The sequence below is a fragment of the Pygoscelis adeliae genome, unplaced genomic scaffold (genome assembly GCF_000699105.1).
Source record: "Pygoscelis adeliae isolate BGI_AS28 unplaced genomic scaffold, ASM69910v1 Scaffold242, whole genome shotgun sequence".
Classification (NCBI taxonomy): Eukaryota; Metazoa; Chordata; class Aves; order Sphenisciformes; family Spheniscidae; genus Pygoscelis; species Pygoscelis adeliae.
Window position 1 is genome coordinate 3,417,326 of NW_008824369.1, and position 27,369 is coordinate 3,444,694.

The 27,369-nt window shown below is 44.2% G+C and overlaps 1 protein-coding gene across 1 annotated transcript in view; it reads right to left on the reverse strand.

The window, feature by feature from the left end:
• Nucleotides 1-321: 321 nt before the first annotated feature.
• Nucleotides 322-27,369, reverse strand: part of TTYH3 (tweety family member 3) — a 39,710-nt gene continuing 12,662 nt past the window's right edge. The window contains exons 6-13 of the mRNA XM_009320075.1: nt 27,196-27,271; nt 19,330-19,385; nt 17,966-18,058; nt 17,753-17,845; nt 16,870-17,006; nt 14,685-14,861; nt 13,673-13,748; nt 322-6,014 (exon numbers count right to left, since the gene is read on the reverse strand). Of these exons, the coding sequence (XP_009318350.1) occupies nt 5,943-6,014; nt 13,673-13,748; nt 14,685-14,861; nt 16,870-17,006; nt 17,753-17,845; nt 17,966-18,058; nt 19,330-19,385; nt 27,196-27,271 (780 nt within the window). The 3' untranslated portion in view covers nt 322-5,942. The remainder of the gene's footprint in view (nt 6,015-13,672; nt 13,749-14,684; nt 14,862-16,869; nt 17,007-17,752; nt 17,846-17,965; nt 18,059-19,329; nt 19,386-27,195; nt 27,272-27,369) is intronic.

Sequence of the window (27,369 nt, forward strand, 5' to 3'; positions counted from 1 at the left end):
CCCAAAGTCTATGATTTCTAACAACAACCAGAACAGTCCAAGACCTATAAGCAAAGGAAGAAAGCAGCCCTGCTAATACCCATGCACACACTTCATCTCACACAGCAGGACTGACACTAATAACTTGATTTCTGTAGTACAGGGCACTCACATTCCTATTCCTTCCACCCTCTACTAGCTATTAGACTTTGTGGCTCTGTTAACCATCCTTACTTCGTGGATCTACCACAATGTATGAAAGGTAACAAAAAATCCAGGCAGGTTTATGAACTAGTTAAAAAAAAAAAAAAGAGAGAAAATAAGAATCAATAAATAGGAACAGTGGTTTTAAATCATTTATTTTTAAAACATGAAACCCAAGCTGAATAGAAACCACAGAAATTACATTTAGGTTTTTTGTTTAGTATTTGCAAACCAAAAAGTTACAGTAAAAAATAGCTACATTACAATCAATAGAACTACAGAATTAAAAGTAAAGATACAAAAATGGGCTCAATCCTCTTTAACCCTCACAATTTAAAAACATTTTGGGTAAGTGCAGGAACACTTGAAAGAAACTAGCAGGTCCAAAGTTTTAAAAAAAATTATATATATTTATATATTATATATGTATATAAAGTGGTATGATATACAACCATTATGGTTAAGAAGAAAAAACAGAAAAGTTACAAAAAGGCCAGGTACATGTTCACCATTAGGATCCTGTGCACAGTGTCCAAGAAAATAAACTTCCCTCTGAATGATGTGAATAAAACTCATGGGGCCTCCCGTTAATAAGGGATCTGAGGCACGCGACGTGACGGCTGGGCAGCTGGACCCAATGCAGAGGACAATGAAAGAAATGAAGCTTTTCTGGGACTTCAGTGGCCTCCTGGGCAGGGGCCACTGGAGAAGTCTTGGTGTGAGATTCGAGGAGGAACAGGAAGAAAGAAGTTGGGAATTGCATAGTGAGGAGCAATGTGGTATCAAATATGCAGAGCACCTAAGAGCTTCATGCTACAGTTCTCCTCTTTAGGAAAGGAATATTTTGAACTTTCTGGTTGTACATCAATTTATGTTCCACTTTGTTCATGCATGCAGCCACAGGGGCTGGGTGAGCACCCGGGAGCTCCAGGCCACCAGTAACCCATCCCTTCTCTCTCCCAGCTGGGCAACAGGTTCACCATCACGGCTCAGCAGGAGACCCCACTCCCCCCTAAAAGCACAGATCACTTGCTAGCCATCTAGGAACTGCTACCAAAACATCCCACGCTTCCGCTGGGCTTTCTGGAATGACTAGGGAAGCCATCCATAGCATGCACACAAATAATTTCTAGAAAAGGGGAGCAGGCTGTGATGAAAGAAGCCACCTGGTTAAAGGTGCAGATTAAGTCTTGTCAGGTCTCTTCTTTCAAGGCATTAGATCTACTCCTTGGTATCTCCCTGGAGGGCTTTTCCCCTCCCACCCAGAGATGTTCACTGAGTTACACTAAAAGACTTGTTGAGTCGGGGAAGACCCTGGCTTCTCCTTGGTCCCCAGGTAGGAAGTACTTCAAAGACAGCTCCTCTCCCTAGCTAAAGGAAAACCCACCCACCTACTCCTGAATCAGGTGGGGTGGCTAGAATCAACAAGCCAAGACACTGCTCTCTTCTTCAAAGGGCTCAGCGTGGTCTTTCAGTTGCTGCTAGAAGGAAGAGAAGGTGGGACCAGAAGTCAAGCATGGGTTTATCCACACAGGTACCTGTGCCTTGCTCTTACAGGTATTCACCCACTCCTGTCTGCTATCACCCTGCAGCACCCAAAGCTCTCATGAGCGATGGCTAAGCAGCCCCCTGAGAAATGGCTTACTCTCAGAAAGGCCAAACTTTTAATGTATTTTCAGGGAAATGCTATGGAAATCCTATCTTGGGATCACTTAAAACCCCATGCACTGTGTCCCCCTCAAAGCACTCAAATGAACATCCTTGCATCTTGGCTGAGATGACTGTACACGGAAAATTAAACACCTACCAAATGCAGAAAACTTAAAAAGGACAGGAGGGGAAGGGAGCACTCCACCCTTCACATTTGGATACATGGATGCACGCTAAAAATCTTAGCTTGAACCCTTTTATCAGCACATAAAATGAACTCAGTTTAATAATACATACAGGATACAAACACTACAGTTATATTTCCAAGACAGCACAAGAAATTCACAGCCAAGTCTTGATTTGATTTCCTTTACAATTACAATGCAGTCTTGAACACTGGACACAAGAGTCCAACATGCTATTTACATTTCACATTGTGGAGATGTTCGTGTGCTTGGAAGAGTTCTCAGTTCCAAAAGAAAGTGTCATTCACACATGATGATGCAGTGGAAATAAACCAAGCCAACCAGACAAGCCAATGACCACATTTGTGCTTCTGAAAAAGTAACATGAAGTGTCTTCACTGATGCAACCACCTTCAACCGGACAAACTGCCTTCCATTTTGCAGTCAGTGAGGTGTCCAGAGGCCAGTCTCATCTCCCCTGAATTCTGGACCCTTTTGCTAGCAACCAGTAACGTGAGTAATGTTCCAATAAGGTCAGCTGGGACACACCAAGTGATACGGCCTTAGCATTTTGTCACATTAAAAACAGAGAGACACAATGGAAGAGAGAGAAGTCTCTACAGCTTTACCTCCTACAGCTTGAAGAGTTCGGACTCCCTCAACCATGAATGCCATCTAGAACAGATGAGTCTTCGCCAGATAGCACCTGCTGTTCACCCGAGAGGGAGGCACAGAGTCTGGGAGATCTTGGCTTTTGAAAGTCCACTCCTCAGACAAAATGTGACCATATGGATGAGGCTGATTATGGCTCAGCCGTAAGAATAGGCAAAGGCCATCTGTTCTTCAGCAGATCCGTTCAGACGAGCCTGCAGAAATGCCACACTGTTGCTCAAGGTTCCAGTAAAAAAAAAAAAGAATAATAATAATAAACCAAAAGAAACCCATTTGTCTGTGTTTCCTATCCAGCGCTCTGCACAGCATGCAGCGGGGCAGCAGAGTTCCAGGATGCTTTACGAAAGTGCAATATCCATGTCAAGTAAAGGAAGTGCTGGCTGGACAAAGGTACACAGCAGTCCCGTTATGCTGGCCTCCAGAGAACAAAATGTTGTCTCCGTAACATTCTTTCCAGTTATATTTTTGAAGTCACAGAGCACGTATCTCCCCATCTGTGCCTTGCTGCAAGCCCCAAACATTGTCAGAAGCTGTTCTGGGTGTTATGAGTGGCTATGCCAAACCTTGGAAGGAAGCAGGTCAAGGTGGCTGCTCCATTAGATGCTGCAAACAAAAAGGCATAGGCTTGCTCCCCCGTTATCCCTGCTGGCACAGACAGTACCACGGTGACAATTTAGATCCAACCCAAAGTGCAGTCACATGCATGTTCAGGATGCACTCTGTATACAGAAAAGTCAATATACAGAAGCACTTGTTTTCACAGGGTTCCCCACACCCTCCAGCCTTCAAAACACTTGCCTTCAACGAGTAGGACCGGGCAACAGATCTTAGGGCAGCTCTCCTAAAATTGATAGTGTAAGTAGCAATCTGAGCACATCCTTGCAAGGAGAGATGATGGCAGAACAACTCAGTCCTAATAAGGATTATATGGCTCTTGCTTCTTTCTTCAAAGCAAGGGGAAGGTTCAAGTTCCCCCCAGATAGCAGTTGCACACTTTGAGCCCTGAAAGCTAACCATGCCACATGCTTGCACACCTGGGTCTCCTGGTAGGCTTTAAGAGAGGGTGGAAAACCTGGTGCTCATGAGCCACAGTGTCCCTCCATATCACCTGTGACTACATTTCCCCACCCTTGTTATTTGGTAACACAGAGGTATGTTTCAGTGTGAAGCCCATCAAACACGTCTGAAAGGGCATACTCAGTCCTGAGCACGAAAATCCTGCTTCCAGAGATTTACGGTGAAGCGTGAAGCTTTCTCCAAAACCGTCTCTTCCTGTCTGCATGGTGGTGCCTCCTCCCTGTCTCCCTCACTCCTTTGAATGGTAATAGCTGGCCTACAGCTTTTGCAGTCTATTAGTGGTTTCTATCTGAAGAGGAGTCTCAAAGCTTGCTCTTCCACAGAGCTGGTACCATTTTACAGCAGGTACCATCATCCTAGTTAGCTACCTGCTAGGAGCAATTCCTACCTCGCTGCAAGAAGGCAACTGACTTGAGTAAAGGCAGATTGGTAGATTCTGTGCCCCGTACAGCAAACATGGGGTAAACAGACATCAAGTCTGAACATCACTGAGGTGAAGACTAACTGTCTCTGCCAATGGCTCAACTTCAGTTTGAGAGACATTTACCACTTTATTTACTCTGCCAGTTATTTAATATAATGCTCAGCAGCTACACTAAGATGCCCCTGCTTAGAGGTAAAAAGACAAAAAGGAGCATCATAGTTACCCTACTGAAAGGGCAGTACTCGACAGTACCTCCCAAGAGGCAGTCTCCTCTTCCAGTAGGAAGCTGTCAGTGCCCTTTGGAGCACTGCTTTTCAGTGGAAAGTACAGCACCAATGGAGGATGTTGCCCTCTGCAGGCACCCAGCTGCCCCTTTGCAAGCCTTGTTCTGCCTCATGTCTAGAAAAATGCCTTACATGTGCCTTAATAAGGTCAGATAGTGGTTAGCAACATGCCTTGAAAACAAAACGAAATAAAATAGAATAAAACAAAAACCTGTTCTGACAGTCACAATGTTCTCCAGATGTCATTTGTGTTTCTGATTCTGGAACACAAAAGAAGATATACCAACGGTCTTGTGAGTTTGTTATGACTGAGGCTCCAAAAACTTCCTTCAATGCCAGTTCAGCAACCTCGTGCTGTAAATTATGATTTAAAAAAAAAAGAAAAGAAAGTAAGAAGTCCAGCAGAGTTCACAGGTCACTCCTGCAGGAAGAGCTTGCATTGGTGCTTCCAGTCTCTCTTGCTTTTGCAAGCTGACTGTCCGATAAGATCTAGCATCAGAGAGCTGAAACTCTTTAGTGCAAAAATACCTCCCCATAAAGTCTTACAAGTCTTTTCCTGGAAAAATTTGGCACCAAGTGGGTGATTGGCTCCTGTTTGATCTATGTGTCGGCCTCGTAAAGGGCAGCACCCAGAATGCCATCTGCAAGTACCTGGGCTTCCCTGATGGAGCAGAGAGGTCAGGTTCAGGGTAATGGACAGGGTAGTTGACTGGTGCTGGGACCCCCCTGCTCCTCCTCGAGAATTCACATGCTAGATACAGTGGGGAAAAAAAAGGCATTTTCTTAATGGATTTTTTTTTTTTTTTTAAAGTTAACCAGGGTAGTGGAATGGTTTGCTCTAGAAGAGCCCCAGGCTCCCAAATTACAGTGGATATACAGTGACACCACAAGGCAGGGATTTCTCTCCTCCCTCACACAGGGTACCGGACCAGAGGACTCCCAAAATGCTGTATTGTGCATTGACTCAGCTTTCCCTCCTTGTACACTGGTCATAGGCACCAAGCCTCTGCTTCTTCAGTGTTTGACAGACTGCTGATCCCACTGCAGAAGTGAAGAAGATCTACCACCATCTTTCACCGAGTCCCTCTGGGGAACAGAAGGGGAAAAAAGGGGGCAGAACACATTCACCAATGTTTTCTGATAAGCTACTCTGATAAAGTTGGCCCCAGGCAGGTGGACCCAGTTTCTTGCCTGGGTGCCCTCAGTTGCTTGCCTGCGCGTGCTTGCTCTCTCTTGCACATCAGGTACAACAAGGTGAAGGCTTAAATTCAAAAGGAGCTTCTACTCCAGTGGGCAGGTACCAGGTTGGAGGGGTGGTCTGGACTGGAGAAACAGAAGGAGCTGCACTGGATTTTGGGCAGAACAGCAGGATTGTTCTACGAGGACAGCACAGGGGCACAGCAGTTGGCACATTGTTTAGTCTGACTGCACGTGTGGGTTTTGTTTTTTTGCTTTTGCTTTTTCATTTTAATGCACACTGCCAGCATCTGGACGAGGTTGGTTGGTGGCGAGGTATTTGGCTCTCATGCTGGAGGTGTACTGGAGGAAGACAAAACAAAAAAGCAAAACAAACAGAACAGAAAAGTAAGTCAGAATGACTAATGTAAACACAGAACCACAGATTATGACCACCTCCCAGCATAAAATGGTCTGGATTGACAGCAAATGTATCAAGGAGTTGCTGCTGGCTTGGTCTGACAAGGAAAGCTTTACAAGCCACTGCACGGTCAAGTCTGAGTAACATATTTCAGCCTGCTGCAAGGATGCTGGCCAGGTCAGTGCAGATGGGCTAACGATTTGTCCAAACTCTCTACAGAGAAGGAAATCCAACAGTCATCGAGTCAATATATGCCATACTTCACTTGGGAGGAGAGGGGGAAATGGAAATGATGCAGATGTAGAAACCCACCTCACACCTTCATACTCTCTTAGGTCATGTTGTTGCTTTCAACCATGCCAGAAAAGGAGGTTGAAAAGAAAATGGGTGTACACTGCATTTTTGCATTGCATTTTACGGCAATGAGGGCATCAGAAGACTGCATGCATCACAGATGGGCAGTTTGAAAGAAAAGGGTGTAAATTGTTGAGAGATTAATTCTTCCACACAAGAAAGAACAGACCCTGTCAGGCTAGAAACAGGCTGCCGTCAAACAAGATGATATTAGCTAACAGTTATCAGATGGGTATTAATCCACTGTGGCTTGGGATCCAACCTGCATACCATGCAGCAGTAGACAAGACTCCAGCTTGGGGGTGAGAACAGAAAGTCAGAAAGATGAGAGGTTGTTTTGGTTTGGGGGGGTTGTTTTTTCTTATTTTCTTTTTTTATTCTAAGCAGTGTAATCCAAAACAGCTCCCAGAAGCTACTGAGGTAACATATGTCATTCATATGCCATTTGAATAACGAGCTGAAAAGCGTGTAAATAATACCCAGCAGTAAGAACAAAAGATTTTGCCTCTTTATGCCAGTGTTCAATGCCTTCATCATGACCACATTACTGCTTCTGGGATTCTGCTACCATGATACTAACAACCAAGCAATGAGGACAGACATTTTTTTTCCTCTCTTTTTATACCAGCTGGAGCTTGAATAATTCTATAATACCCACATCTTACTTCCCAAGAGTGCTCTTCAGCATACTGACTTTTTATCACCTTTAAAACTGAACCACATAAAATAGCCGGTTAAAGCTGGCAGAGACACAACTGAAAGGCAGTTTCACATCAGGAGGTATGATTTATCTTGCCCACTGGGAAAGAACATTATGAGGCATCTTTAGGCTCTCAAAAGCTCAGCTATCTAAAGAGGTTTTCAGAGAATTAACAGTATTTTATCAGTTTTCCCTGGAAGACTGACCCAGGCTGAACCTCTGCACAATAGAAGAGAGAAACTGCTCCTTTGGCAGAGCTGACCCAGTCAGCACCAGATGAAGACACCTGTGGCTTATTTGCACACTCACCTTTTAGTGTCTTCCATAATTGGAAAACTTTCTGCAGAACATGAATCTTAACATAAATCTGGGCCAGAAATGGCATCTATATTTAGAAGACAAAGGGTACATCTGTTCTTTCTCTTTTTAAGATGTATTTTTTGCCAGTGAGAAGGAAGAAATGTAGAAAATACCAAGCTGAGCCAGTTTAAGGCTATATTCTATACAGTTTATTAAATGTGATTACTGTTTCAGAAATAAAGTTTAGGGCATTATTAAAACATATGAGACTAACCCAATGGGCTCAGAGAGGCTTAGGAGTCGAAGAACTTTCTCATAGAGTACGCAGGGCATGTTTCAGGTAGTGCAATGCTGAAATTACCAGCCAAGCATCATGCCAAGAAGAGGGTCTTAGAAGGAAAAATGCATTTGATTGCTCATTTTCCATTTGCATTTTATGTGTGACGTGATAGGAAATGAGTATGAACAGAGGACTTGCAGGTGCTAAGGTTTTGTAAGAGGTATTTAGGAAAAAAATCTCAGATCATGGAAGGTTATCGTGCATCTTCCTGGACAAGTCATATTAGGTTCAGCACACAACATGCAACATCAACTTTCTTTAGAGCATTAAAATCAAGAAGGGCCACTTGATGCATTTCAAGGATGTACAAAGTACACCCATCATGAAAGGAGAAGTCGAAAAGAACTCACTTCTTCCACCAAGAAAACATCCCACAGTTGTTTTAAGCGTCACTAAAACAAAGTAACCAGGAACAGAAGATTTGGACAGTGAAGCAGAAGGCATTTTACATTCAAACCTACCTGCAATCCAACACAAGGAACAAATCAAGACTTCAAGTAGTCAGAGTTAGGGCTGATGTTCTCTCCTTAACTCAGGATTTTTGCACCTTTGTGCCTTTTCCCGTTACAGTTTGAACCAGTTACTCCTTCTGTTGAAGTGTATTTTTAATGACCACAATAAGTATGATTGAAACCTGGAAGTAGAGAGCTAACACTTCACTGCACACCTCTCATAACCAGCACAGCTCTATCAGCGTGCACTGGATCTTCAGTCACTGCATTAGACTCCGTGTACGAACGCTTTGCTCCACGTGCTGTTGACAGTAGCCCCTCAAAGTCCTTCAGTGCATCCTCTGCTGGGAAGCAGAGGAAGGATGCTGTGGAATACACAGATCCCAACATCTGCACAGGTCAGCAGATGAAGATGTATCAGCAGAAACTTGCCAGTCACATGGATATGAAACCAAATTATGTTATCCATAGTTAAAATAACTAAGTCTTTAGCTCCTTTAAAAAGTAATTCTAAAGACTTAAAGCCTGAGCACAATTCAGAGCTAAGGAGGTCTTGGACTCTACTCTGAAGTAACCTGGATACAGTGCCTGACACAGCTATAAGGTATACAGTTGCATTTAGTTTCCTTTAAAGAGGAGCTTTCATAGAAGGTTAAAGAACATGCACAATGCTGTCATTCTTCCAGTACTCCTGGCTGGAAGTATCCTTGTGCCTATACACCCTCATTTACCCTTTCAAAAACAGCATGGAGGACAAGTTTCAACCCATACCTTCACCACACTGTCAGCTACCCTAAAAAGAGTACCTAAAAGATTTCGTGTTACTGTTTCTCCTGGTGGCTTGTGCTATTCAACACAGCACACCTCTCAGTCACTTACCAAGTCAGCTAGGACAAACACAGCTGATTGCACATAAGTTTATTTTTTTATTTCTCCAAAGAAAAAAAGTCTTCACATTCAGTCTTGTTGAGGGTATACACTTTGATAGGCATAGTTTGCCAGCACATATTAGTTAGGTGCTTAACACATATAGCCTGTGTACAAAGGAATTATTGGTTGCAAAAAAAAATTTAATGGGAATAATCAGTTAATTTTAGAGACCATAAATTCTACCAACTCCTGTGAACTGTGCAGACCATGAGTACTTCACAGCTAACTGAGCTATGCTGGAAGTTCACTTATCATATGAAACCATGACTCCAAGTATAAACCATTTACTATTTGTGGTTAAAAAAACCCCCATGTATCTCTCTTCAGCTACCCTGACTTTGATTTCCTGCCAGAGCTATTCAGGTAATCCAATAAAGACCAAAGTTTCTGGATTCAAGTTCTTAAGAGGTTGATCCACCTCTCAAATAGCTAGAGCACAGTAAATACACAGGGTTTGGCATCATGGGAGGTACAAGATGCAGGGAAACAGCCAATTCCAGCCAGTGGGTTCTGAATTCAAAGGGACTTAAGTTTTCCAACTCAAAAGAACAGAGCTTCTGTTTGTTTTGTTTGTTTTTAAAGTCTTGGAAAGAATGCAATGCCTTTTTCTCAGCCCTGCAGACAGCCACATTAAACTCTGGGTGTGACCTTAGGTAAACAGAAGACAGCGCAAACTGAGATCAGGTCGTGTTTCAGCCCAAAGGAGATTTCAAGTCCAGAATGAAGACACTAAACTTCCTCCCCCCCCCAAGCAATATTGTATTTCGTGGAATAGACCCATCTAACATCGCTACAATACCACCTGCAGGAACCAAAAAGCAGAAAAACCACCATAAGCTGACGCCCAAGAGCAGTCTTTTCAAAACTTAAGACTGAAGAAAGCTGTGACCCTTTCAAGGGTGCTAGCACCATGCTTCAAGACAAGTTTGTTTGCATTCATGCACCATGGCAGAGGGCATCAAGATAACCCGGTTCAGACAGCACCCTTCCCAGCGTGTCACAAGGCAGGCAGACAAATGGCAAGAGGCAGCAAGAATGCAGACCAAGCAGCAACATGACAGAAAGGAATCCAATGCAAGGCTGACAAAAGTCCCAACGAGAACGGCAGAAAAGAAGGAACAGCAGCTTTATGGACATGTATTTCTGGGAAAAGAATGAAGATACAGGTGATTGATTGCACGAGCTAAAAGCAACGGGCCCTCTGTTCCAACTGGAACCAACATCTTCCAGTTACTGTGTGACTGTAGTTCCCTTGAAGGAGCACTGTCCTTCATACCAGGTGAGTTGCCTGGTACAAAGCCCTAATTATACCCTACATTCAACCAAGCTAAAAAACTACAAGGCCTAATGCAGACCACCTACTCTTTCTATAGGCACGTAGCTTTGTCATGGACCACTGCGAGGGAAGAAACACTGGCTATCTTGGAGAACATCAGCAACTACAGCTCATTAGGAATTCAGACAGTGAAATGGTATTAGGAGGGCCCTGTTCACAGAGCCTGTGGGACATGGATGGGATGATTTGGACACACACAGAACAAACAAAACAGTAAAAGGTTTTGAAACAGAATGAAACAGATCTTAGTGCTTATGTCTGGACCCTTAGGGAAATTTTTTTTAAACTTGCTCCTTTCTGACTTTAAATGCAAGGAAAAAAGGAGAAGCTGCACAGAGGTCTAACAGGCAATGAAGTAACTCTTCAGGACAGGCCACAATTACCAGCTAGGATCTTTCAACAAATTAAAAATCCTACTGAGGAGCTTAAAGCTTGTGGCAGGTAAGTATCGGTGGTTTCGGGCACATGCTGTTATGACCAGTCAAGACAAACAGAACAGCAGTAGGGCTCAAGGGAAGCCAAAAGCTGAATTAAGACAACCAGTCCCGACTGAAAAGCTGCTAGATTGGTTCTTTTTACTTCTAGAAAATGGCTTCTTGTGAGGGGAGAACTTGTATTCTGCATTTGGAGGGCAAGGTTAGTTCTACATTTGAGCAGCACTCAGTACTATGTGTTCAAGCTGTTCTCAAGTGTGGACTCTGAGTTGAAGCTGCTGTGAGTTAGCTTTTGTGAGGCATGGGCACCTATAGCAACGTGCACCAGAAGCCTTTGCAAGGTTGGTACTGCTCCTTGAGTCTGCACCAGAGCAAAACTGATTTTAACCCTTGGCAGGAGGGAATGGGGTGGGAGGTGCAGAGGGAAGGAACGTGAAGAAATAAAAGGCACTGGCCTGGGATAAACAGTGCAGGGATGAAGGGAGTGGTTGGGAGCGGAGAAGGGGTTGAGCAAGAAGGACCTTTTTTCCAGTACCTGTTCCATTTGCGGGCGCTGTTACCAGTATGTCCGTGTACTGTCCGAGGGCTTAAGCTGCCAGCTCATATGGCTGCTACTGTCCATGGCAGCCAAATACAACTGTGATGATGCAAGAAAGAGAGAAAAAGAGAGAGTGCAGCCTCAACGTGCATGAAAAACACAGTGCAAGCAAGTGAAACGCTGTGGTGTGTGTCAGCTACAAGGTGGGCTCTACAACCCTAAGGGAATAGCCTTGTGGCAAGAAGGAGAAAACAGAAGGAATGAGAGAAGGAAAAAAACCAAACAAACAAAAAGCCAGGAAAAGTAACGGACAAACAATGCAGCAGGATCATCACATCTTAATTTTCACCATCTGTTCACAGAAAGCTAAATGGAATATATCAGCTCTGTCCACCCACTGGACATAACCTGTTTGGATGGTTATCCCCCTCTCCTCCCTCCCGAAGAGGCAGGGACATGTGCATTGGTATTCCCTTTTCGTCTCTCTCCTCCCACAGATGATTTTCTATGAAAAGTTACAATTTCTTCTGCCTCAGTATGGTCTCAGCCACCTGCTAAAAATCCCAGAAAAGCCCCCATCCCTGCTGCCTGCCCTGAGAGTAGACAGTATTTTTCTTCTCTCCACTGCCTGTCTACTATGTCCCTCCAGAAAACACATTTATCCTATAGCCTGTTCCTTGCCTCGTCTAGGGAGAAGCTCCCCTCGTCTATAGGTGCAGCGCTGCACTCTCCTCCTCCCCCAACTCCTGCACTTCTCTATAGCTCATATTGATGGCCACCAAGTCAAGTTACTCTGGGAAAAAAAAATTAAAAAAATCTTTATCTACTCTCAGAAACCAGCCTAAAGCACCAGGACTCAGATTCCCCCTCAGGGCATTAATGCAAACAGCTACTGAAGAACCAGGGAACTTCTTGCATAACTAAAGCCCCTGCAGAAAGGAGCGTGCTTTCTCTGAAGCAGAAGAGCTGGAGGGGAAGGGGAAGCAGGACCTTGGTCTACAGACATTGAATGAACATATGCCTTGGCAGCACCAGAGGGACAGTGCCCTTCCTACAACAGGAAACGCCAGCGGTAAAGCATTTGCCACACTCTGTGTGCAGCACATCAGCTCTTCTTCTGAGGACCATCTTGTTGCTGAAAGCAGATAACGCTACCAGAGCTTTGCGATCAGAGTACCACCAGGGATCAGGAAAAATTCTTTGGGAAGGTTGAAAGAGGTCTGGCCAAGTACAGAGACAAGGATCAATGCTCCACTTTTCCACTTTCTCTACAGCAAGATGAACTGGTCCTTTTGAAATGAAAACATGAATGTGATGTCCTCGTTTCCACCACAATTCCTACTCCTTCCTCCTCCAACCTCCTCTTCCTCCCCTTCCCATGAATTTGAACCATGCAACAGAGAGTGTATTTTCTTTACCTATACCTGAAGACTGGTTGATTATTAAGCATGCTACTACTCATCCTTTGTAATCACACCACCAAGTTAGTGAGCACTGCGATGTCATGTTCTCCAGGTTCTGGTGTAAGTAAGGCTTACAGAATCCAGTGAAGGAGGGCAAGATACGTTTAGTTCTTACAGACATGAAGGCAAGCCCATGTTTTATCCAGCATACGGAAACGGCTGTCAGGCCACTCCAAATACCAAAACCTTCCATGAAAGTTGTTTTTTTCTTCCTCCATAGGAAATTAAATACAAAAATAGATACTAAAGAAAGTAGAACAGTTGTGAAAGAAAGATTTAAAAAAAAAATCTCAGCAAAAACAATAATACAAGGTTTCATCCTACCATCTCTTCAGGGCAGATTAAGGAGAGAGTTTCAGCAATAACTCTGAATTTACAGTTTTAACAAGTTTCTTTTTAAACTTGAGGAACCAATGCCACAGATAGCAAATACACCGCATGCAAGTGAATCATCCTAATGAAGTCATCCACCAAGATACTCATGCACTTCAGTGGTGGCAGGACTAGGCCCATAGGATTACCAGTGTTAATAGACTGAGTTTTATTCTTTTTATGTGCAGTGCCCAAAGTAGCATAGCAGGGTTTTAATCTCCATGGCAGGTGAGACATGGCTTGTCTATTCAAATTGCTGCCATTTATGGGCCAGATCCTGTGTTTGCCTGCACAATCAGCTCCCTTGAGAGTATACAGGAGTGGTAGACGTGTATTCCCCAAAGTTGCTGAAGCAGAGAGGAGCAGTAAAGAGAGACTTACTGAGGGAGGTGGGGACTCCCGGCCAATGAGCGGGGTATTCTCGCAACGGGGGTTCTGGAAATTTGCATTCTGGCTCCTAGGAAAGGAAGACACACATGGTAACAGGGGGTACGTGCCATGCTTCTCTGAAGAAGGTCTCTCATGGTGACATGGGACAGAGCATACGCACCCCTAGAACTACTGCATCAGGTCAGTCTCTCTCAGAGATTTTCTAACAGGCCAGGTGGATCCCCTTTTTCAGACACGGGCACAAAACCAGCATTATTTTCCTCAGATTAAGCACTATCTTTACACTCTTACTCAGAAGGGCCCACACTGAATCATGTCAAGTGATTTAAAAATAGGTCTGTGTGAAAATCTGCCTCCCTGCAGCGTCAGAACTGCCAAGCTGCAGAAACGGAGATAAAATGAGGACAAAATCTGAGAGGAAGAACAAAATGATGTGCCAGCCTAAAAAAGATGGGCCCTGAAGGTAGTCCAAGTGTGATCAGGGTTAGGCACTTCTGGAGAAAGCTCTGAAGATCCCACCTGGGCTAGGTAGCTCCGGACTGCAACAGATGTCAGAGCTGACTGCAAATACTGTGGAAGGACAGAGCCTGCAGGTTTTGTCTTGGCTCTCAGTTTCTCAGGAGGCTTAAAATCTTCTGGCAAGACTGCTCTGTCTGATGAATTAAGTCTTCTGGTGATCAGAATCATTGTGTAATAAGGAGCTCACACAATACTTTCTACTCCTTTTCTCTAGACGGATTTCTAAATCCTGCAGGACAAAGCTGTTCACGTTTTGGAGCATGCTGTCTAATACAACTCTCCCTACTGCAGCACTTTTAAGCTATTCCGTTCTCCCAGTAGATGCCAAATCAGAAAACATGCCTTTTGACACTTTGGACAAAGTCCTTCATCACTTTCTACTGCTTGGTCAAAAGTGCCAGCCTCGCAGCGCTTAGCGACAACAGGAATCCGAATGAAGCAACCTGGACAAGCCGCAATACAGCCTTCTTGTCGGGATACTCACATGTACTCTGTGACAGGAGCATTGCTGACTGTGTGTGCTGCTGCTGGAATGCTGGTCTCACTGCCATAACTACTCCCACAGCTATAGAGGCTGGGCATGTGCACTCTGTAAAGATTATCGTGTGTGTGTCTACTCCCTTGAGCAGCTGATTCTTCTTCCCCATCATCATCTGAGCTTCTGCAAGAAGGAGAAAAAGTTCCTCCTAGAACCCTACAATTACCCCACATGTGGGGTTTGCAGGAAACCATGGTAATCCTAGGAACCTCCCAACCATCTTCCACACCTCCACATTTCTACCCATTTGGGATGCCTCAGGGCGGCAGTGTCAAACACAGCCTACACCACAGTGACTCAAACCTCCCACAGATACCATCTGGACTTTTACACTGCGTGATCCCCTACAGTCTCCCTACGGTCTTCTCTCAGGGCTTGGCAGACAGCACAGTTCTGCAACTGCCCAGTCATACAACCAAAGGATGGACACACATCCTGAAATACACAGCACTTAAAAATAAAAAAAATAAGAAAAAAAAGAGAGAGAGGCAGTGGGGATGTAGTGCCATGCACCCCACAGAAAGCATCCTTCAAAACTGCAATCTGTGTCTTTCCATTTCTTGCAGCCATGTCCAAAGAGCTTTTAAGGATAAGTCTCTGTAGACTTCCCTGAATTCCCATTCTGGTTACAAAGGGTCTGCTTCAGCTTCTAGCAAAATCTCAGAAGTCTTTACAGAGACTAAGTTGCAACATTTGTGTCTAAAGGCTTTATTCTCTCAAAAATGCCAGGATTTTAAAGCAATTTTAATGCAGAGCAGAGCTGTTTGCCAGTTGGTTCCTTCCCCCCTTCCCATAGTATTCTCTTGTCCCTCCTATATCATATACACTGCTATTTTATCTCCCTAATTATGGGATGAAGCACCAAGGTTTGAAATACACATTAGCAACGCTTGACGGAGCTAGTAAAAAGATTCTACAGGAAGCTCTTTGTTGCTGGGGTAGACAGCATGGACACCGCTAGAACATCCCACACATCACAGCGTCTGTACCACAAGGTGGCACTGAAGATTTATTCAGGGAATGGCAGTCTGCAAAAAGTGTGACATCCTCCACCTCCCGGAGGGAGGCAGAAGAAATGGTGCTCCGGGGAATGCAAGAGGTAATCCTTCAGTTCACAGCAGCAGCCCGAGCCTGCTGGGGTTGGCAGGGCAGGCAGCAGCCTACATGGAAGGCAGCACAAGAGGTAACACTGTGTAAACCTTTCTCCTTCAAATGGGCAGACTACCATTCTCTTCTTGATAATGCCTCTGCAGCTGCATGTGGAAGAGGTAAGGAAACCAGCCATTTTCTTAAGTGCTATTCTGACGCATTTCCCAAGGCTTTCTCTGTGGGCACTGCAGGCCTGGAGGGCTCTGGCTTCCTGGTATTGTTCAGGATGTTCTATTTCACTTTGAACCTTGAGCCTAGGCTTAGACCACAAAAATCATGTTTCACGACCACAGAAAAGAATTTGCTGCACAGTCTACTGCTCTTCTGCAAGAACAGAAAGCTCAAAGCTTTTTTAATAGCTGCATGTGGTGCAGCAGCCAGTCAGTGAAGCAAAGGTTTGCTCAAGACTTACTGGTCAGCCTGGTTACCATCATTAACACTAGTTCCAAACAACTCTGCTGTTAGACGATTGCCACCAGTTTGCAAGTATCTCATCTGCCCATGCTATTGCCAGCAAGACAGTTCCCGGTTCCTATTAGCTATGCAAGTCAGTTGCCCCAGCGTGAGCAAAGCCAAGAAAGGCAAGTGTGAACTGCCTCTCATTCCAACCCTATACTTGAACAAATGCCTCAAAGCAATGCAAGAGAATAGGTACTTTACAGAGATGGCACATAGTTCAAGCACTGCCTCTCTCTACAGCTATAATCATTCATCTCTGAATTGACTCATAGTCCTACAGTGCACTGAATACTCTGCACACGTAGTATCCCAGTGCAATAAGGTTCAGATGTAAATATTAACCACAGCCAGAACAAAAGCCAATAGTTTTTTTTTTGTTGGACCTGTGCTTATAAAGCCTCATCCCTCACACTCCTGGGATTATATGGGAAAGAGCTCCATATGCTCATGGGCACAAATCCAATAGCCAGTCTTCATTAGGAAAGAACTCTACAACGCTACAGGATCTAAATCCTCTCTATACCTCTTTTGCTGCCAAGTGTGTGGGACGCTGCACACAATAGAACTGAACATGAGGGCTGTGACAAAGGAGAAGAGAACCAGGTAGATGAGGCCTTCCACTCCATCATAGCAAAAGCCCGTCAAAGCCTGGACGTAATCCTGGAGAGAGAAATGAGCAGAGTTTCTGATCACTAGAGAGTTAACACTGAGCTCTAATTCAAAAGCCCTTCCCCTGGACTACGTTCTCTGAAACAACTTATGAGATTGTAGTCCCTTTTCCAGAGCATACTTCAATTTTCATTTTGGGGATCCTAAGTGTTTTTCATAACTGATCTTAACTCTTATTTCCCCTCATAAAGCCTAACTCAGACATGGGAATATTTTCAACCCCACACAATACGAGTTGAAAAGAAAAAAAAAAGAAAAAAGCCAAGACAAACTTATCCACCAAACTCAAGATACCATATTTTTCATTAAGCCTCTCAGCTCCCTCACTATGTCCCATTGCCCAAGAACACAAGCACGGACTATCTGTTTCTCTGCCTTCAGAGATGCAGCTAGGGCAACAGTTAGGCCATGCTATACTGCAACTATAAGGCATTCCACTCCATGGGAAAGGTTACAAGCTACATGCTATAGAAAAAAAAACCTGAAGGCCCCTGAAACCTTAGGGCTGCAGCTTGTAGATGTATAAAGGTATATTATCTAGTTTCCTATGTTGATCTTTAAACAGAAAGCTAACTTGATCCAAATTCCCATTCTCCTTTCTGCTGGAGTCAATCAGTAAAAGCTGTTGTAAACTGTTTGGCAAACCAGAGATTTGAAACTCCAAAATAATCAGTACGCTACAGGCTCTACACCCCCTTTGTTCTTTCTTAGCTCAAGCCCAGTTACTGAGTACTCACCAAATGCAAACTCCGACAGTCTACCAAAGCTGTCAGTTGCTGCAAGTTGATCTCTGTTGAATTTAAAACCTCCTGGATCCGAGTAAGATACTCCTGTAAGCAACAAGCTAGCGATTACAGCAAGGAAATGGCTTAGCAGGAGCTGATCTTGGGCTTTGTACAAGGGTAAAGGAAGCCAGAAAGCACAGGGAGAGCAAACTTGAGGAGAGTTACCTTGGAGGTGGGGTGCTCTCTGCTTGCTGACCTCATGAGTTCCATAACATCATCCTGCATTTCCACCAGAGCCTTGTGACTTCCTGACAGCTTCTGCTCAACACAAAACACGCAATGTTTTAGCAATTCAGGCCACATGAACCAACAGAACTTCTGGGAAATAAGACTTAAATCCTGTTCCCAAATACTGAAGCATCGTCTGTATGAGTGGTACAAGTTAAGGATGTCTCAACTGACATGGGTAGAGCTGCGATAGGGTTAAGTTTGACTTTTACCAACCTGGAAGAAGTACAGACAGAAAGAAGAGGGGAAGGGAAGAACCAAAAGAAAGAAAAAAACCACCCAAACAAAATACACACACACAAAAACCATATACACAGCTGGGGCCAGCTCCAGGACAGATGGAAAGGAGAAAGAAAAAACACAAAGCACTCATGTTCTCACTACAGACTACAGCTGGATTTTTCTACTAAATCAGATGGCTGAGAAAGACTTAACACTAGACGTTGTTTGTATTGGGGTGCAGCCTTCACATCCCATTAAAGCATCCCATGGGAATTTCACATGCAATAGCATGTCAGAGAGTATACTGAGCAACCAGAAATGCAACAGATGGCAACGGTGCATCATACCACAGCTTGAAGTGTTCTTACCCCACCCTTTAAAACAGAGGAAGACAAGACTTAAAAAATCCTAAATATAAACGGTGAAGCAGCTGGTGTCTGCCAAACAGTGGGTGGAGTGGGTTCATTCTGGCCTCTGATACAGAAGACAAAGTTTGGGATGGGCCCAGGTGCTGTTCCTCAGCCCCCACACAAAAGAATAATGACTCACATTTATACTTCAGGATACAGACCCTTCAACATCCAAGGGATTTAAGAGGCGTATGTGAGAATCACTCCCTCACCCACAGAAGTGGCTGTGTTTTGGGAGTGGAGTGTTGCCACCATTTAACTGAAAAGAACCTGCGAGAAGAGATTCAAAGCATGAAGTATGTAGTTTCCCACCCTGGCATTAATTGTGGGTGCTCTGTCTCCACGTTGCTGCCCTTAGAAGAGTGCCGTGTAAGCGGAGGTACCACAAACAAAGCCATGGTCCTCACCACATCACACATGGGCCCCTCTAAGAGGACATCCTGGACCTGAAGCTACACAGGTAGTGACGAAGGTGGAAAAAGCTGCTCACTAAACCACAGTGCCACCTCTTGCACAGCTGGAAAGTAGCTACCAAAGCTTTACCAACAGGTGGAGCGCTCTAAAGCTCTAACACCTTGCAGCTCGCTGCATGCTGGCCTCAAAAGCCTTTAACCTATACCCTGCAGGATGCCGAGAAGGGGCGAAGGGAGCTAGGATGCTTACACTCACCTGCTGAAAAGGGTTGGGGTATCCAGCACTACAGGTAATGTAATAGCGGAGAGTATCTACAAAGACAAAAGAAAAGAAAGTCATGCTAGATACATTGTTCCAGCTTTGCAGTATTTTATGACTGCCACAAGGGAGGTGTAAAGTTCTGAAAGTAATACACAAAATGAAAATGCAATATAAATGGAAATACTTCCCTGTCTCCGTGTAGGATTACAGTGCATGGATGGCACTAGAGAAAGGGATGTAACCTGCCTTTGGGGAGAAAACAAGGATTTGGTTGTTTTCGTGGGGGTTTTTCTGTGGTTGGGTTTTTTTTTTTTGAATGGTGAAAGGCACAGGGCTGCCCCACTTATATAGTTAGGTGAACCATCAAAAAAGTTTTATTCAGAAGTCAGCACTATCCGCAGTATAACCATGAGACAAGACCTTAGCCTAGATGTCATCCAACTGGATGTTTAATTTCTGCAGCTTCCAAGTCTCAGAATACCATTCTATGGTCACTGGAAGCAACCAGCTTTAGAGACTGCTGCCTAGGGCACACAGCAAAGAGACAACTCAACTTGCAGCCAATTCAGTTCACCAGCCACAAAACATTAGCACAGGGGATGTAGTAGTGGTGATATAAATACAGGCTGCTATCAAAAATACCTGTGGAAGCACACCATTGGGCCAAAGACAGTGCAACTAAACATCCCTATGCTACTACACAAAGCTGAATGTACCGCTTCCTAAGTGAACAAGTTCAAGCGTTTTAAAAAAGAAAAAAAAAAAGACCTCTTCACAACTGGGGATTCTTCTATCACATTCAAGGAGAGACTGGTTTTAGGCAGTGTTCTGTAGAAGAACATAAGAAAGCCCTCTTCGATCAAGAAAATCATAACTTTCAGTAACAGTTCCTAAAAATGGTTGCACTTTGAAAGCAAGCGAGGAAATGGATAGAAAACAACAAGTTCTTGTCTTTCTGACATGTACTAGGGATGAACAAGTAAATAGTAGTCTGTTTTCTGATGGATATCGCTTGCATGCAATTAGATTTTAATTGGATGCTTTAATTAGACTTTAACTAAAAGAGTGTATGTCATTTGTTTTGCATCCTTCTTTTGACTTACACAAAAAAAGTTATTTTTGGTATTGAGTCAATGCAGCAGACTTGATCAGGAAAGAAAGCTCCTGCCATGTATTAGGATACCAGCAACATATTATCTGTTCAAGGGACCTCAGATCATTTGCTGGTAGCATCCCAAAAGTTAGTCTTAATACTGAGTAACTCTATCAGTAATCGCAGTACAGTGAAGATGTGCTCGTAAACTTCCAGCACTGTTACAGTGCTCTGTTAGCAGCATCACCCATTTCCAGGCTTGAAGACACAGTTTTATTTCTCCTTATTCAGATGTGTATGAAAGCAGCCTGGTGCTCTCATGAGCCCTCCATAATACTACACCAACTGCCAGCACAAGTTACAAGTGTCAGGCTTTCCCCTACCATTCTCAGCAATGCTATCGAGGGAGGAAGCTCTGAAAGACTTGATCATCCAAATACCTTTGGATTATTTCTCAGGCATTTACAGTTCCTCTTCAGACAAATGGTATAGTGCGTCAGCTCAGCAAAATCAAGGGTGAAATTGGCTCGGTAAAGACAAAAAAAGCCCCAAAACACACATATGCTCTGCATTTCCCTCCCCACTAGCATCCTTTTCACCATTCCTTTTAATCTGCTGTGACTTTCACTAATGCATATTCCAGACTGCAAAGGTATTCTAATCAGTCCCAACTCAGAAATCGGTAAAACGCACAACCACAGGCGAGCAGACCTGTGAAGGAAGCAGACCTGACTGCTTCCTTCCTTATATTCCCATAAATATTGAATGCACCTTTTGGCAAGCCAACACACTGGAGACCAAGTGGTACAACACAGACCGTCAGCTCCTGCACACTGGCAGTGCAACCTGACAGCTGTTATTTATAATTCATTAGCCTACTTTGGGGTAGCTTCTGCCAGCTGCTCCATCTCCCCCCCACCAACTCTTTCTCTGGGATGACTTACATCTCCCCAGCCAAGCCTCTAAACAGCAATTAGCAAAATCTGGGCAGATAGGAGGGCAGCAAGAACTGCTTTGTGTGCCTCACCTTGGGCAGACCGCAAAAATGACTGCCCACAAGTACTGAGCCAGGGAAAGGACTGCTCCTCCCAGGCTCATAAATCACACCCAATGGCTACGGAAAAATGGATGAAAATGCACCCGCAGCTGAGAGAACAGCATAGCAACAGCAATCCACAGCATCATACACAATGACCTAAAGGAGTTGTGATCTTGTCACTTATTTATTTTAAACCAACAAACCGCTAAGTTTCTCTTAGGCTCCCACAGTGGTATCAAGTTTGCATCGCCTTTGTAGGTGCATTAAGTTGCATGACATACTGCTAATACATAGCTCTAGAAATGTTTCTTCAGGGCCTTCCGGATCATCCCTGGTGGGCAGATTACAAATGAGAGTTCCTGATATCATCATAGTTTGCAGCTTGTAAGCCCAGGATAAAGATTGCTGGTTACAAGTGAAGCAAAAGGCAGTACAGTGAAATAAACGCTTCCCTTGCTTCACCCTGGAAGGCAGGATCAACAAGGCTTCCCTGTGGTAGCGCTGGCTTTGCAGCTGACAAGTGTGACACTGTACATAAAACGTGCTTTCCAAAATGGCAAAGCCAGCAGGAGCAGCCTTCCCCTGCACTGAACCCAGTGTGCTAATAGCCGTGGCGCTTTAAAGCTAAAGCTACAATAGGCAGTGAAGCTGCGTTAAAGTGAATTTCCAGGCTTTGCAGCACAGAATAAGAGGAGCATGACCCCTGCCTCCATACCACCAGGCTGGGAAAGAGGAAAGAGCAGGAGGCACCTTCACCAGTTTTAAACCTGGTGGAGGCTATCCTGTACAACACCAAATCTCAAATTTCTATCCAAAAAACAGCTATACTAACCCATCATTTGCACTCTGCTAACAGCTCCAGGCAATTTCTTTCTATAATTACCCTTCCGATGCATTTTCCTCTCAAGGAAAATTCCTGAAGGTTGGATCTGATTTTCGAAGCCAGCCTTTAGGCGATGTAGTTTATAGGAGAAGGGTTAGGCGGGGTCACATTTGCAGCTGCTGTTGCTAGCAGCAATCCTCCTGACCCACTCTCTTGGTGCACAGGCAGTGTGGGAGCAGAAGGCAAGGAAGGGAACTACCCAAAATGTTTTATTTTTGCAAAGTCTGTTTTTCCTAGAAAGGAAAGTAGAACTGCCTACTAAAGACAGCTTCAGCTGCTAGAACTACTTATTGCTTCTGCAACCATGGAGACTTACTCCATTCACTTCAAAGCCCAGCCGAAATGCAAAAATGGCATTGTGCACTCGCCAAAAGGCAGCAAGAAGGTCTGTAGGGTAAAGAGCAATCAGGAAAGAAAGATCCCAGTTAAAAAAAATCCCCACACCTAGAACAGCCCTTCTTCATCTCTACTTGAGCATTCTCTAAACAGCTTGCATTTTACATATACACCCAGATAAGACTGTCTCTGTGGGTTCAATCATCAGAGAAAGTTGAAGTGTATCGCCTGTGATGTCAAAGGAAGAAGACTTCTGGCCAGATTTTCTTGCCCAGGTAACATGTTCTCCACCAGGAGTTTTGTTTCCCTAAGGCAACAGTCTGACAGCAAAGGGAAGTATCTGCATAACATTTCTATTTCTCTCATATACGCTACTCTTGTACTGGTGAAATCGGTCATCGCGAACCTTCAGCAAAGAGCTCGTAGCCATCCCACATGCCCTCCTCTCAAAGCTTTCTGCTAATCAGGAGTCCAACAAAACCACACAGCAAAACACAGCTTCTCAACACCGACATCAGCTCAGCAGGATTCTCAAGAGCGCTTCCTTGGGCAAACTCTTTTCTGCAGTGCCCGCTGAGCCCAGGTAGTAACTGTGCAATCACCACATGCCCCACATGAGGTTTTGTCCTGACCTTACTTCTAGAGAGGAAAGGGAGGTGGTGGTGGTGTCAGTCCTCCGTTAACTCAGCTCCAGGCTTCCAAGATGAGAGTGAATCAGCGAGAGGCCAATTAGGAGGCTGCGTGCGGCAAGAACGCTTGCTGCTTATATCTGAGCAGCTAAGTCTCAGCATCCAGCCTGACCAACTTGGCTGGGCCGGAGGTAAAAGGCTCCATTATCCATCCCCTGAGGTTTACAGTTCCTTCAGATGGCTGTGCACCATGCAGATTTCTAGTAAGAGAATCTGGAGAAAGCTCTTCCTGTTGTTTAGACAGATTGTGCCTTTTTATTTAATTTTATGCAATAAGTCATCTGATAACAACATGCTATCAATGAAAAAGAATGAGACTAGAAGATGGCCTCCTGCTTTGAAAATAAACATCTTGGCTGCACCAAGTCTTTTTACTAGCAGCAGGAGCCGATTATGCAGTCACTGTTCAACTCCATTGGCTTTATCTCAATTAATGAATACTGGGTGAGTTAGGCACATATATCAGCCTCTTCTGCAAAATGATTTAAGTCTCTCCTTCTCCAGGAAACCTGCATTAAGGCTCTTTGCCCCCAATTCCCCTCTCCTTTTTTTAATGCAGCACATTTTATCTACAAAACAAGGACATCTCCTCTCCAGCTAAAAACATGACAACAATAATAATGCACTTAATCAGATTATCCTCAGCTCCATTAATTCTATTCAGATTTGCAAACAGCAATTAATACACAAACAGGAATATTAACATACTAGTTGTCCAGTATCCAACACAGTTATTTTTCTGTGAAAACTGCTATAACCACCACCAACAAAAAAGCATTGCAAATATGCAAACCTAGATGACTCAGTCCTAGTCTGAATGTCAGAGCATAGAGCTGGGAATATTACAACACATTATATTTAAAAACACCTAGAAGTAGTGATTAAAGGGAAAAAACTGAGCCAGCACTACAAAGCTGCTTAAGATTACTTGTTGGTTCTTACATCCTTAAAAATAGATGGCAGCACCTAGCCCAGTATGCCATACCCCAGCACTGGGCAAAAGCAGACACTTAGGCAAGACCGAAAACACAAGTGCCCTCTCAGCCCAACTTCAGCTCAAGTGATTCCCAAGGTAAATGTGATTCCTACATATATGGTAACTCCCAAAGGATTCTTCTTCCATGGACTACCTGAGACCTTCCATCCACTCATACCCTCTCTTAGTCACATCTTTTCTGAACTGAAAAATCCATGGTCGGATACACTCTGGTGAAACTAGCTGGAGCAATCTTAAAGTGTTTCTGCCTTATCTATCCATACTGCTGTTAACATCGGAGAGCATCACCCACAAAGCAGAGGCAGCAAACCAGAGAGTGTGAAGAGTCTGTGCACGAAAACTGGGAGCCTTCAAACAGGGCACCTTTCTCCAAAAGAACAGCATCGATGCTGGCTCCTAGCTGCCTACGCCTGTCTCCTCAAGCTCGATGCTCTTGTATAAATGGCTCAACTGATCACAAAGCAGCTGCTGCAAGTTACAGCCAAGCATATTAAGGGATACCAACACTTATTTCAGACTTTTAAAGATGTTTCTAAGGAGCCATTATTGGGATTAAAGTTTCATTGAGCAGTGCCACACTGCAGTCCCTGTGCTGTGATTTTCCCTCCTGCTCAGGTGCACAGGACGGTCCCAACATCGGGGACCAAGAGCTATTTCTGTAGCTTCCTGATCATAAACTATGACACAGCAGTGAAAATCCACATGGGAAGGCAGAACATTCGATCATATCCCAACCAGCTGCCTAGTGTGATGGGAGGCTCAGAAGTTAGACTGATTTCCTTCTGAAAAACAGAAAAGGCGCTCACGAACGCTCAACGGCTGCCTAACAGCAGGGAGCTGACACACCAGCAACCCACGGAAGGGGCCACCCTTCCAACTCAAGCCTGTGACAACACCTGCTCTTCCTCCTCTTCAGCATTTCACTTAGACCCATTCACTGTTATTTATGGAGCCTTAACAACTGTTATAACTGACAGTGCTGCCAGAACAGAGCCTGATTTCACCCGGGGGAGCTGACTGTCCCTGCCGGGGGAAGCAGGAGGAGGGACAGGAATGTCAGTCCTGCACTCACCGTTAGCGTCCAAATGAATGATACTGATTAATGAAAAACTGCAGAGGCCAAGCAGACAAGGGCAACTGAAATGGAGAAGTAGCAGAAAGGGGCATTTCTTCAGCTTCCCGGGGTCGACCTAATTGTTACCAAACATGCTCCAGAGCTGATCTGGGTTGCCAAATTATTACAAGCACAGCTGGCATTAGCATCAGATATTTCCCCTTGGCCCCACTGACCCATTTGCCTCCTTGAACAACTAGGAGGCTAGCTTGGTACCTGAAGCCACATCTTCATCACCTTCACAGCCAAGAGAGGATTTTCATCTTGTGCCATGTTAAACACTCATTCTCTTCCCTTATTGCATTTCTTCATTACAAAGACTCTTCTGTATTGAGCTGCCTGGCTCTATCCTCTCCTTCCCGGGAAATCAATAAATAAGGCATTCCAAAAATAAGCTGTAGGGTGGTAATAGCAACCTGTACCTACTCTTTCATACCACGTTCTGCCTCCAGACATAAACATTTCTTTTTGCTTCCAATCCCTGCATCCTCAGCCATAGCTACATACCTAATTCCCTATCAGTTGCACAGTAAGAGGCAGCATTTGGCTAAGCACACGGCCATACACTAGACCTTCTGTGCACAAGGCAAAGATTCTCTGATTCTGCTAAATAAGAACCAGGAAAAACACAAGTGACTCTTTTTGCAAATCAGTGTCATTGCTTATCTGTGTTTTATCATACACAGAACCGTACAGAGGAACTATCGGGGGAGAGAAGGTAGGAGAAAAGAAAAATTAACTTTGTTACCTAAGCAGCAAACTCAGTCCGGAAAAATACTTTTTCCTTTTTAGCACTTGTGGTATCTCTGCTGGCAGGCACCCAACCACTTTTTTGTTAAGTCAGTTCTGAACTGCTTTTGCCCCCCCCGGAGGTCCAAATTGGAGGCACCCCTCATCTCACCAACCACTTCAGTCTAAATTAGGAGCAACAAACCCAAAATCCATCAGTGCTTCAGCTGGATGCCAGTGTGATGCAGGCATATTGCTTTAAATGGAACAGGATAAACAAAGCAGTCAAAATACTGCATTTATAATGGAAAGGGAAATTCATACTTCTCTTTGTGGCTGTTTCCATACATTTGCCCTTTAAATTAGCTTTAAAGAGACTCCTAATTTATAGCTACCTTTACAAGAAAAAATTATATATGTTTGTTGATAACAGATATAAAAATAAGTATTCTAGATTCAGGAATACAGACCCAAGAGCAAGTTTTAAAAAATGACAACTCAAACTGCACACTGCTATTGCCATGGTTCTGTCACTTAGAGAGGAGAACAAGATTCAAAAGTGCTACGTTTAAAGCAAAATAATCCAGGGACTTCTGTTGTTCCAAGACCCAAGGGCAAGTTTTAAAAAACAACTCAAACTGCACACTGCTATTGCCACGGTTCTGTCACTTAGAGAGGAGAACAAGATTCAAAAGTGCTAGGTTTAAAGCAAAATAATCCAGGGACTTCTGTTGTTCCATCTTATCACTTATTTCCACCTGAAGGGTCTTCTGACAAAAAAAAAGCATACATGTGCACTTCTGACTGGAGTACAAATGCTTCTTTGGGAAGAACATTGGTTTTCCAGAGGTCCACACACATATGCTTTTCCCACTGTATGCAAGCTCCTCTGTTCTGTCTTAAGTTCTCAGCCACTGCCATGCTCCTGTGTGACAGCTGGAGCCACAGTACCCCGTGCCAAAGCCAGTCCCAGCACTTACCAGCACTAAGCACTGCATTCTCTTCAACCACTTTGGAGACATAAGCATCGGGGTTAATACAGAAGTCACTGGAGCCCTAGATAGATGAAAGACAAAAAGGAAAAGGAATATCAAAGAACACCATATCAAAGAGCAGTTGAGCCAGGTTAACATCAGGGAACCCTCTACTATAGG